Raw genomic sequence first — 13,496 nt, forward strand, 5'->3', positions numbered from 1 at the left:
CAGAGGCATTTTATTCTCGCTGTTTCCTCTCAAGCTTCTCACGCAAACATTACTCACTGCATCACAACACAAATTTGATTGAAAACCAGCCGGATTCAAGGGGACAAGCACTGATACCTTTCAAACACAGCAGTTTTGTCACAAAGATGGATATATGAAGGTAAAATATTACATATCAGTGAAGATACACCTGTGTTTCCATCTGGATATTGCAAACATATTTTGGAAAGAAGAGTAAGAGATAAGATTGTACTGCTCAATCTCATGACATGGGCTTGGAGTCTATTTCCGCTGCACTGTTTAGTTCATATTCCTCAAAGATAAGAGTGACGTTCACTGAATACTTGAACTGTCCAGCAATGCAGCTGCACAAATGTCAGAAAGACTCCGATTTCTGTTTGAAATTTGGTTGAAGATACTCATGTAACCTAATGGCAGCAGGACCTGCAGGTCACTCTACAGTGGATATTACTGTTGTCACTCAGATACGCTCTGCCACCAGCCCAAGGTCGCTGCATTGTGGCCAAACCAGTGTGAGGCCAATCTGTGATGCCATTGTTTGTGCCTATCTGGCGAGGTACCCAAAACAATACAAAGTGCCCTCTTTATGGTGCAATGCACTTGTTTACTGCAAACTAACGACAACCTCAAGATTAAAATATCTTTGATGATGTGAAAATTGAGTGCTATCATAAATGTGAAAGGCAACATTTTTCACACAGAATGCGGTTCTCATTAAAATGGTCAGAATGCTATGACCCATCAATGTACCTTCATAAAAGGCACATGACATACTTACCTGGGTAACGAAACAAAAAAAAAAAACTGCAAGAAACACATTGAATCACAGTAGAAATCTGCTGGAAAATAAATTCATGTAAAATTATTCTCACAAACGCAAATTTACACTGTCATTCTATTCTGTACTTTAATTCCTATGCTGTCACGTAAGAAAAAAAAATCTTGTAAATACAGCTTAGTTTTTAAACAGCAGCCATAGCCCCCCAGGAGCATCGCTAGGTTCATCTTTGTAAGAAGCTCTGTCACAGACAGGAGGGAATAAATGCAAATTTCTGTAATGCAACTTGCTTATTAACATTACATGAGTGTCTCTCGGCTCTAGCGGAGACCAGAAGGATGAGAAGGATATCAAAGCGGAGTAGATGGGGAAAAAAGAGGTCACAAAGCTTGCTAGCTTACAGCCTTACAGTATTCATTAGCTCGGACTAAGACGACCTCCAAGCCCATTTCCCCATTTTAACATAACCAGTCCAACAACCACCCAAAAAAAGAGTTAAATTACTCCATATTTTTTTTTCCTGACAATACATATACATATATAAAATGCACGGAAGACACAGACGGAGATGGAAGAACACAGGTGAAATGGGCATGTTTAACACAGACATCGTAAAACATAGATCACACAGTAATATTATCCTTTTTTTTAATGGGGCACCAACAGAAGTATCACCCTATTTAGTCTTAAGGATGGTGTTGTGAGAGGTCTTGTTATACGTAGGATTAAGATATTTAAGGTTATATTTATATTGTTTCACTATGATGGTTAAACATCTTACCTCGAATCGGGGTACCCTCTGGAGGAGACACAAAAATGAAGACACAACATAGATTTAGTTATAGGTTAGTTGTAGAGTTATAGTTGGCTTTGGGAGTGGATCACTGGAACTGGATTATAACCCTTATAAGGCTTTAGGAAGAGCATATTTTTATACAAATAAAAAAATAATCTCTCTCACTGCTGGTATCACAAGGGGATTTTATAGCAGAGGTCCTCCACTTTTTTATTTCTCTCTTGACTGTATGGTCCATATTAAGAGCAAAAACTCAATGCATCATCGGCAGGGCTTGGCATTTATTTAGTACTGGCTGCAAGCAAGGGTGATAAGACATTGCTAGGGCATGACCTAACGCCAGCATAGTCTGCTCCCGTGTCATAAGCCGTTTCCCAGCCAAATGACCTTGAGTGGGAGGTCAGTAAACCTGTTAGACACCACTAACACCATAATATCCTGGGTATCTATATTACAAACCTGCTGAGGTGATAATGCAGTCTGCAATGATCTAGTTCAAACTGTACCTTCTGGGAACCACATGCTAAATCAAACACCTTGAAGTCGTTAGTTTTTTTTTTAATTCCACAAATCGTAAAACCCCTAAAGTGTTATAGATAGACACTTCATCTACAGCTTCAACACTCCTGCTCGGTCATTTTGTCTCTTGCTTTTTTCCATTGTTTCGTTTCTCTTACGCGGTGTCCTTGCCTATTCAATGTTTATTGTAAGTCTATTGTGTTACAAGCTTGACTACAGGCCAAATATCCCATTAGGGACAATAAAATACTCAGCTTATCTATTCACTCACTGGTGGGCTTTTTAAAATGTAGCTGTGAGTTGTTGCTTGGATGTAAAATGCATCCCTTGAAGGCAGAGCCATGAATTGTTGGGGACAGAGATTAACTCAAACCCTCTCACTCTGGCATGCACTACATTAAACTGTTATTTTGCCCATAGCAAGTGTTTTTTAAAAAATGTTTGACTCGAACTATTTTCCCATCTTTTGCTCTTTCAACTTATCTCTGTTTAGGAATTGTGCCATTTTCAATTTCACTCCCTTCCATTTGCTTTAGTTGTACAACTTACGGCACTATAAGTCATCTGTTGCAGAGGTCCCGAACCACCTGGCCGTGGGTCCTTTGGTACCGGGCCGCACAGAAAAAAAATCAATTCATTCAGGTCAAGACGCTCGTCTCTGTCACGTAACATGTTTCCTCAGTCGAGCCCGCAAAGCGACGGAGCAGATACTTAATGGTGAGTTTTATTTGTATGTGTTTTTTATTGTAAATTTATTATTTATTTATATATTCATATAAAGGCCAGTCCATGAAAATATTGTCTAACATGTAACCGGTCCGTGGCGCAAAAAAGGTTGGGAACCGCTGATCTATTGAGTTGGTTTATGCCAAGAAGAACGCACAGGGGGTGGATTCTTCACTACATTTGGACTGTATGTGATACCAGCAGATAAGAGGCAAGCATTGAGTTTAAGTCTAAGGTCTGCCTGTTTTGTGATGTATTTGTATGTATATATACAGTACATACTGTAAATAGTGTTCCCCCGTTGATCTCTATTGCAGATTTCGTGGCGATTGTTTTCATTGGTTGTTAGTTTACAGCAAAGTCTACATGTAGACTTGGGCTATTTCAAGTGTATTACCATGCGTCGAAATATATGCCAAGCAGCACCAAGGTCTACTAGAAGAGATGCATTGTAATTCAGAACAAGAAGAACTTAGTACTCTTATTTGGAGAACTGTGTGAGCAAGAGTAAGAACAGACACGAAGGAAATTAATTATGTCATAAGGTTGTGTCTTTGAATAGTTTTAATTTGTTCAAAGCATGTGGGAGGGGAAAAACATTATAAGAAAAAAAAATAACTTCCTATAATGGATAGGTGACTCTACGCCTCACGATAAACAGGGGCTCACTGCATACACCAATATGTACTGTATGTATACACAATCATACGGAAGTCATTGCAACAAACAGGCAAAACTGTGTAAAAAGTGGCATCATGAAAATGATTTTGACGTCCTGTTTCGAAGCCACATAAGGTTAATCACAAGACAATGGACATTAGGGCCCCAAGGAGGTTATATTGTTATGGTGTTAGCATTTGATTAGAGGTTGCAAGAAGCGGTTGAGTTATTTTAATCCAAAGAATATGAATTTTTAGTTGGGAAGTTAAGGGTGTTACTAGTTCAAGTTTGGATGAGGTGAAGGGTACTGTTAGGAAAAGGTTGGGGTAAGGTTATGGGTAAGAAAGCAAGTTTGTAAAAGGGATGACAATCGCACATAGGCCTATTCAAACTTGTGACAAAAGGGGATGGGGATTGGTGAAAATAAACAGGTTCAATAAGTTAAAGGTACTTCATTTAGGAACAACACAGATAAATAGATATGCTACGGAATTATCGAAGGCATCTTTTCTGTTTTGGTTTAAAAAATTAGTATAGAGACAGAGACAACGAGACAGCCAGCGAGACAGACAGAGACGGAGACGGAGACAGAGACACAGAGAGAGAGAGAGAGAGAGAGAGAGAGAGAGAGAGAGAGAGAGAGAGAGAGAGAGAGAGAGAGAGAGAGAGAGAGAGACAGAGACAGAGACAGAGACAGAGACAGAGACAGAGACAGAGACAGAGAGCGAGAGATAGACCGATAGACCGACAGACAGACCGACAGACCGACAGACCGACAGACCGACAGACAGACAGACAGACAGACAGACAGACAGACAGACAGACAGACAGACAGACAGACAGACAGACAGACAGACAGACAGACAGACAGACAGACAGACAGACAGACAGACAGACAGACAGACAGACAGACAGACAGACAGACAGACAGACAGACAGACAGACAGACAGACAGACAGACAGACAGACAGACAGACAGACAGACAGACAGACAGACAGACAGACAGACAGACAGACAGACAGACAGACAGACAGACAGATAGACAGATAGATAGATAGATAGATAGATAGATAGATAGATAGATAGATAGATAGATAGATAGATAGATAGATAGATAGATAGATAGATAGATAGATAGATAGATAGATAGATAGATAGATAGATAGATAGATAGATAGATAGATAGATAGATAGATAGATAGATAGATAGATAAATGGCCAGGCAGCGTACAAATCTACCTGTATTATAGCAATGCAACTGAATGGCGATAAGCCTCCCTCCTTTCTAAGCTTTGGTCCGTAAAAGGTTGATCAGCTTACATTGACATTGACCTAAATACACCTCAACAAGTGACTGACTTATCAGCTGTGGCATTATTTACTCCGCTGATCACTCCAGATGTTTGCCAAACAGCCCTCTAAATATATTAGAAATATAATTCAAGGCCCTATCCTAGGTGCAATCTGGCCTGAAATGTCCATCGGCATACAAGATAGATGGATTGTCTGATTTTTTACACTTGTTTGACTGTCATAGTGTATCTGGATAAGATCAAATCGTCCCCTCAGCTGTACTGGAAATGTAAAAGAGCAGTAAATAATATGGATCTTGCAGATTTTTTAGCTTAATCCAAATGTAATATAGGATTCTACCATATGAGGCTGTGAGTTTCCATTCAAAAAACATTACAAAAACTCAGGCCTTCCCTACCTTTGGGGCATTTAACCTGATAAGGCCACTGAAAACAAGATGTTTGCAGCTAAAGCTCATTCAGTAAGAAATGTCAAGCTCCCTCCATAACTCTGGAGGAACTCCTTGCGGGTACCACACAAAAATATCACTGGCCTGGCAGTGTAGTGTGATCTGGAGAAAAATAAATAGGGGGGGAGGGGGATCAAACTGTCTTTGTACATTTAAATTGGTCTCTCAATTTATTAGTACCGTATTTTCCGCCCTATAAGGCGCACCTAAAAACCTAAAATTTTCTCAAAAACCAACAGTGCGCCTTATAGTCCGGTGCGCCTTATATATGGACCAAATTCCTAAATTCAAACTGGCCCGAAGTATTGTGTCATGAAATCAATCATAAGTGGCCCGCTGAAGACTATGAATCATGACTCAAAAAGACTATGGATCATTATTTTATGATTATAAAGTAATTTGTTCCGTCTGAAGTTGAAATAAAAAAGATAAAATGGAGAATGATTTGATTTGGATTAAAAATCCGACATGATGCATTAATGGTGCGCCTTATAGTCCGGTGCGCCTTATATAAGGATAAAGTTTTAAAATGGGCCATTCATTGAAGGTGCGCCTTATAGTCCGGTGCGCCTTATAGGCCGGAAAATACGGTAAGTTTGTCTTGTTGTTTTCTGTGACTTTTTCAAATGGGGTATTCCACAACCAAATAACATATCCACAGGCTGACTTATCTTGACCTGAATACTTTATTTTTACTATGGCAAAGTGAAATTTGGAGTCACCTTCAAAGGCTTGAAGGCTTGCCTGGAGCAAACAAGTAAACAGATAACACCTCTTTAGAGGCAGTTCTGATACCTATATTGTGTAAGCTCTTCTATAAAAAGTATAGCAGTGTTATTAATAACTTCATTTTTAGCATGATGTAAAGATACTATAAAATAATTTGGAAAGAATAGAAAATCACTATTTTTTTGTGAGAAAACATTTTCCCATGTTGTACTTATTGCTCATGAGGTATTTTACCATCAAAGGCTACGTTCATGTCGTTGTGATTGCAGGCAATTCTCACGTGTAAATATATTCTTATATTGCAACAAAACGCTAGGTTGGCTAAATTTTGACCCATGTGATCAGCTAAAGTAAATCAGCCAAAGCTTTCCTGGATGTTAACCTGATGTTACTTTCCTCAAGATGGAGTACTATGTATATAATAAATTGACCTAGATCAATATGCCTTGAAACAAGCTTGACATTATAAGGTATTGTAAGGTTCAAAGGTGACGGTGGTGGAAATAACTGAACAGTGGAGGAAAAGGGTTAAGATAGAAGGTAGAGTAAGGGATGCATGCATTCTGGACAGGAGTTTAAAAATGCCATCTGCTTGAAGGAAAGTGGGTGGGCTTGCATGACTTAGATGAACACTTACCAAAGGTTTCTGTAAATCACAAAGCAAGATGAAAGTAAATAGAGGAAAGAGGAAGAACAACATAGTTGTTTTAGGGTAAGGTTGAAGGTAACTGCCACTTAAGAATTACAATGCTGAAGTTTCAACTTGGGTTTTGTTGTGATATCAAACATTTTAGTTATTTAAAGGTTGAGAGTGTTATTCAACTGAATAATTGTCATGTCTTTTTATTTTTTATTATTTTGATCATACTAATTTTGGTGTCTTTTAATAATCAGTTTCAGTTACCATATATTTTGGTGTTAGATTGAATGTGGTGAATACTTTGCAATGTGTATTCATTGTGATGTCTCTTAGTTTCTTTCACACACAATTACAGACAAAGTACACAGAGAAAAAGAAAAGCATCCTTCAATTAGACAGGACATACAAATGCTATTGAAGGAGAATCAAAAGAATGATGACAGAGAAGTTAGATTAGAAAGCTGTCAAATTTGCTGACACCGTGTTAATGATAAAGTCAAGTAAACCAGCATCGATTGACGTCAATTTAAAGTTCTCCTTAACAAACACAAATAACATTATAATGTCCATAGGCATGTGTACAGTTAGTATTTCATATCCAACCGACATTATAAGTAATTCCATCAGTGAAATAATATTGAAAAATAGATGAATAGTAAAATATACTTCCTTTACAAAACATACTGAAATCTATTCAATGGTTATACTTACCAAGACTTGCAGTAACTCCTCAAAGGCTTTGATTAGAGCTAATGAGAACACATCCCTACTACACACTGCACAATTTGAAATCATAAAAACCTGCTTATGAATTATTATTACTTCTATAGGTATGTTTCATAGGAGGTAATTGATGCCAATGCAATTGATTTATCTAATGGTAAATAGGGTGGTGAGAAACAATGAATAGATACAGAACTTCAATTTACTCATGTGCAGAAGGTGGTGTGGACAAAAATATGTGCACAGATATTTCTGGGACTTCTCAGGGTTAAACTAGTGCTGTAGATTATAGTAATTATAAAAGTCCTCTCTGCAGCTACACTACACCTTTACACATTAATTGATTCCCTGATTCACCTACGTTTATATCCACGAACTACTACAAAGGAATCTGGGTTGAAAAATGACAAATAGAAGTCAAGAATAAATATTTGCTAAAGGAAAAACATGTTTGGTAGTTGTCCATTTCTTATATATGGATAGGGATAAATAACAAGATGGTCAATCAATTATTTGGAGTATACCACACGGGAGGCACAAATAGGACATGAACTCAATCGTGAGACAATTTAGTGGAATCCACACTGATTTACATTTGCAGTAACAGATCAAATAAGAGTCATTGGATTTTTCCAATGGTGACAAATTATCGACCAAAACTATCTACCCCTTGTTGCCCTGGGCCACTTCAGAGTCTGCACTAAATTAGCTATATAATTAGACTTTGCTTTAGTGGACCTCTCAGTGTGGTTTAATCAATGGGGAACAAGACACAAACATATCCACAACTGTGTTGTGCCACTACAGCTTTAATGCGACTTCAGTGACTATGCCAGGGTAGTATTAATTTTTTGACCTTTTTCATTCCTTGACATACTGTAATTCCAATGTATTCTTGGGAGCTACACTCAAAGTCTGTTTAATACCTTGCAGGCATCACCAAAAGTATTTTGGAAGCATTTCACAACAATTCAGGCTATTGTTAAACCAACTTTAAAAAAAAAAGAGTATGTTGGGAATAGAAAAAAATAACATCAACACGCTTAGTAGCCTTTCCTTACCTGAGCGTAGCTGTTTGATTCTCCCATCACTTGCACTGGGGTCAATGGGCAGAAAGTCTTTATACCAGGTGATTTCTGGGTCAGGGTTGCCACTGGCGGCGCAGAGCATCGTTGCTGTCCGAGTGCGCTCCACTACTTTCAGTTGAGGGCCCATGTCGATGTTAGGAAATCCAGGAGGGAGTAGATCCTCTGTATAAGGAAAATGAACATCATTATCATCATCATCACATATATACAGAGCATTGCAAAACAGTCAAAACATTTTAGAACTTGTAGACAGTGAAATAATTCCAATTCAAATTATGCGAAAGGTAAATAAATGCAAAACCCTTTAACTTACTAGCCTTCCATACTTCAGTTTTCAATTGGACATGAAAGGTACAAGACTTGTGTTTTTGTACGAGCTCTCACACTTGCCTCATTCATCACATTCAAGAGCCATTGCACAAGGGAGGATTATTTTTTGCAATCTTGGATACCCACATCTGATAATCATGCATGATTGAGCAATTACTTCACTATTAATGGATGAGGGAGTGTAGTGTTCTCCGTAGTCATTGTCCTCCTTTTGCTGTCACGCTGGGACAATTAGTCCCTTGGGTCAAAACGCCTGACCTTTACCCTGACTGGAACCAAAGTAGTGACTCATTCTTAGATTATGAGAGCTGCAGGGTGTAGTGCCTTGAGCTGCAATATGCATCAGAAGCTCAAGGCCACATCACAACTCTGAGAATGACTAAGAAATTGGCCAGTGCTACATAGGTCACTGGCCATTTAAAGAGCCAGTGACCTAATGTCAACATTGCGTATATCATGGTAGTATCGGCAACCAGGAACTACTGAATTGGGGACAGTAAGTGGAGTCACAGCTGAAGCACTAGGTAAAGAGTAGGGCAAGTGGCAAGATCACTGCCAGACGTGGTGGAACCCCCAGGCTAAGGCCATGTACCACTCACCCCTGACATTACCCAGACTCACGACTGTGAAGTCCTTGAGCAAGACAATGATAGCCTGAATTGCTCCCTGAGCGTTACATTAGTCCCCTGTTCCATTGTGTGCCACTAACTGTGTGGTCACTACAGTGATGAGTTAAACAAAGAAGACAAATTTCGTGAATATACATGTAAGCATTTACAGTGTATCATGACAATGATTATTGTCATTCTTTTATTCTTAAAACTAGACTGTCAAGCAGCTTTTGGAACTAAAAGTGCCAAGATCAGTGCCTACTAGTAACGCTTAGAGCCGATTTTTTTTTACTGCAATGTAAAAGGGGCGATGATGTCAGTTTGCTATGCACAGAAAATGAGAACTTTTATATTTGTTGCTTAAAAAGTGATGCTCTTGGTTAATGTTGGTTGACAGAGCAGAAAGGAACGATTAAGTCTAATATATGTTATTAGCATAATCAATAAATGCAAACATAACATTTGAACAATAAACACACACAAAATGCACTATGACTGGAGCACTTGGTTATTTACTTGTGAGAGTATTTTCAAACGTAAATAAGTACCGTATTTTCCGCACTACAAGGCGCACCTAAAAACCTCCAATTTTCTCAAAAGCCGACAGCGCGCTTTATAATCTGGTGCGCTTTATATATAGACCAATATTGAGCCACTACAGCAGGCGTGTCCAAATATATGGACTTACATATGGAAAAAGTTTTAAAATAGGCCATTCGTTGAAGGTGCACCCTATAATCCGGTGCGCCTTATAAATGGAGAAAGTTTTAAAATGGGCCGTTCATCGAAGGTGCGCTTTATAATCCGGTGCGCCTCACAGTGCGGAAAATACGGTAGAATCTTCTACAACAACAGACATTCGGTTACCTTCAACTAAAGCTGGCATCAGCAGAGCATGATGAATATTTCACTGCTGAGTTCAAAGACATACAGGCATTTACACCATTTTCGGCTCTACTGCTGTATCCTTTCCATCGATTATTGATGATCACCGCTGTGTAATCTTTTTATATCGAGTTGCCCTGAAGCTTAGAAAGGCGATTGCAAACTACATTTACCTTCTGAAACTTCAGGACACGAGAGTGCAATATGTTCTCACAAAATCCCTCTTCTGTATGTCATCAATGATCTATGTTAAACATGCCATAATGGTGCGGCACTTTCATTCCCTTCTAGCTAAATCTGTCTGTCAGAGAAGGATTACATCACGGTCTGGGCTTTTCCCTGTGTCTACCGTATGATGTACTGGCTGTATATGAGGCTTATCTGCGCTTTCAGTCATCAACCTACAAGATATGAAAACTATAAATTGGAGTCAGGACAACCCACAGTTAGAATGTTGGAAACATTCACTGAAGAAGTGGATTTGACACGAATAAATTCAGTCACGTGACAGAGAGAATTTGTTTCAGCTTTGGACATGAAAAGGTGAGCAAACAAGTCTCCCAAAACAGCAGTATACCAGAAGAATCTTATATATAATTTAATATCCTTACAGCTGCTCTGACTTGATGCACTTTGGGCTGCTTTTCCTGAATGCTTGTTGTTGCATCCCCAGGAATTGTCAGATAGCATCTTTCCTCAAGCTCACAGGCTCTGTCAATAAAGGCGGCCATGCAAAAATAAACAGATTACTCATCGAAGGAGTGCTACTTCTGTTATCCAGCCTGACTGTGAAGGGAAGAAGAAGCCAATAACACACATAGATGCTATCCTGCCTATTCCCAAAGGACCGCTCTACCATAAGTCTCGTAATTGTATTTCTTCTTTGATGTGCACTTTTTGTGATGGCAGATATTTACAGGGCAAATAGAATCAATGGAAGTGCACTATCCATCAATGACAAGGCATTGTTTATTTTACCAAGAACGGCCTTTACCACTTAGGCCAATAATCATTAGACTCCAGGTCGCAGGGCGTCCACCTGCTGAGCTTATACGTTTAATTATGCAGCAGGTTTTGAAACACATAGTTCAGGTTCTTTCACTGCAAAACAGACATCCCAGCAGAAGCATACAGAATCCCATACGAGTATGACTGCACGTCTGTATTGGCAGATGGTAAACGCTAAGGTCAAGCTACAGTTTTCAACTTCACTTGCCTTTGGTTTTATTTTTTTTAACTGTCTATAATTTGGATTTAACATTTAATATTATTACACAAGTGACAGGTGCAAAGCCTTTAATCAGCCTCTGGATTGTTGAGCCGGCGCTGATAATCTGCAGATTCATGCCTGCTGTTGCCGTCAGCATGCTATCATGTGGCCTGCTTAAAAGGTCTGTCCTTTACACTCACTTAACTTTCCGGACTAATCCTCCTCTCTGTGGATCACTGGTACCAAAAAAGTAGTAGTTGCGCCAAAGTCAAACAACATTTAAATGTTAGTATGACTGCATCGATCAGAATGATTTTTAGGTGTATTGGTTTTCAAATAACGTCAACATTTGTTGTTGTCTGTAAAATATGAACATTCAACCAACATGGCAACAGCATTGTGACTTCAATAACTAAGACGACATTAAGCAGAAGTGGATTTTTGTCTAACAAAATACATTGATATTACAATACAGCAGACAAATAACTGGACAATGGAAGAGTCTGGGCAAAAAATACATTTATAGTACCGTATTTTCCGCACTATCAGGTGCACCTAAAAACCTCCAATTTTCTCAAAAGCCGACAGTGCGCCTTATAATCGGTGCGCCTTATATATGGACCAATATTGAGCCACTACAGCAGGCGTGTCCAAAGTCCGGCCCGCGGGCCAAATGTATATATCTTATATATGAACAAAGTTTTAAAATGGGCCGTTCATTGAAGGTATGCCTTATAATCCGGTGCGCCTTATATATGGACAAAGTTTTAAAATGGGCCATTCATTGAAGGTGCGCCTGATAATCCGGTGCACCTTATAAATTAAATTAAAGTCCCAATGTCCGTCACACACACATCTGGGTGTGGTGAAATTTGACCTCTGCATTTAACCCATCCCCGTGTGATTTTGATCCATCCCCTGGGGGAAAGGGGAGCAGTGAGCAGCAGCGGTGCCGCGCTCGGGAATCACTTGGCGATCTAATCCCCCAATTCCAACCCTTAATGCTGAGTGCCAATGGGTCCCATTTTTATAGTCTTTGGTATGACCCGGCCGGGGTTTGAACCCACAACCTTCCGGTCTCAGGGCGGACACTCTACCACTAGGCCACTGAACACCTTATAGCGTGGAAAATACGGTACAGTTCCAAGGCAAAAATCACTGCTAACTAAAAATAACATGCATGTCTAAATGCAGTCATCAGATGTAACGATTGACGGCTTTAACGCTGATACCCCTGATCCATTCCAGATATCATACGACGGTGGGCAAGCAAAACTTAATTTGTGGCCACTGCAGAAAATGCTATGGGGAGCACCACCATCCCCCACACCTATTACTCATATTATTATTTTCACTTACTGAAATGATTTAATTCCATCAGAGGCATAATCAGGTTAACTGATTACCCAGTGCCACAGCATGGAGACACAGGTTATGAGCAGATATAAGCATCGATATTGCAAAGGGATGGCTAGGAGATTGACACAGAGAATGTAATCAAGAGAGAGATTTTAGCAGCTTTTAGCAATGTGTCTTGACAGTTATTTTGTGATACAGCTATAGCGACAAATGTTTATTTTACAATGTTTGTACTCACAGATCAAAGCATTTGGAATTGCAGTCCCCCGATTCTCTATTGCTATCCCTGTTGAATTGCTTTTGAGAGATACAAAATGTGATGAGGGGAAAGAGGCACAAAGAGATCTCAGGGACATAGATAGAATAGCAGCACAGAGGGAATCTAATCATAGCGATTCTGGCCCCATCGTGGCTCACCCTCTCCAGATACACATCTCAGTTGAATTATGGTTGTTATACAGCCTGCCCTCCACCTTTCCACATTTTGCACCATTGTGAGAGGGATATGTTGCATTGGCATTTTTGACATCAAATGGATATCATTTACTGTACCTCTAGGTACAAAAAAGATACACCCAGCTTTCACACCATGTATGGATCAGAGTGACATTGCTATTGCTCTGATAAACTTTTTATAATAACATCCATCACCTTTGTT

General features: G+C 39.3%; 1 protein-coding gene across 6 annotated transcripts in view; it reads right to left on the minus strand.

The window, feature by feature from the left end:
• ptprsa (protein tyrosine phosphatase receptor type Sa) overlaps positions 1 to 13,496 on the minus strand; it is a 120,240-nt gene that overhangs the window by 61,896 nt on the left and 44,848 nt on the right. For all 6 annotated transcript variants that reach the window (XM_061296807.1, XM_061296805.1, XM_061296802.1 and 3 more), the window contains one exon: positions 8,417 to 8,605. In XM_061296807.1, coding sequence (XP_061152791.1) covers positions 8,417 to 8,605 — 189 coding nt within the window. The remainder of the gene's footprint in view (positions 1 to 8,416; positions 8,606 to 13,496) is intronic.

Source organism: Syngnathus typhle, linkage group LG14, assembly GCF_033458585.1.
Source record: "Syngnathus typhle isolate RoL2023-S1 ecotype Sweden linkage group LG14, RoL_Styp_1.0, whole genome shotgun sequence".
NCBI classification, from domain to species: Eukaryota; Metazoa; Chordata; class Actinopteri; order Syngnathiformes; family Syngnathidae; genus Syngnathus; species Syngnathus typhle.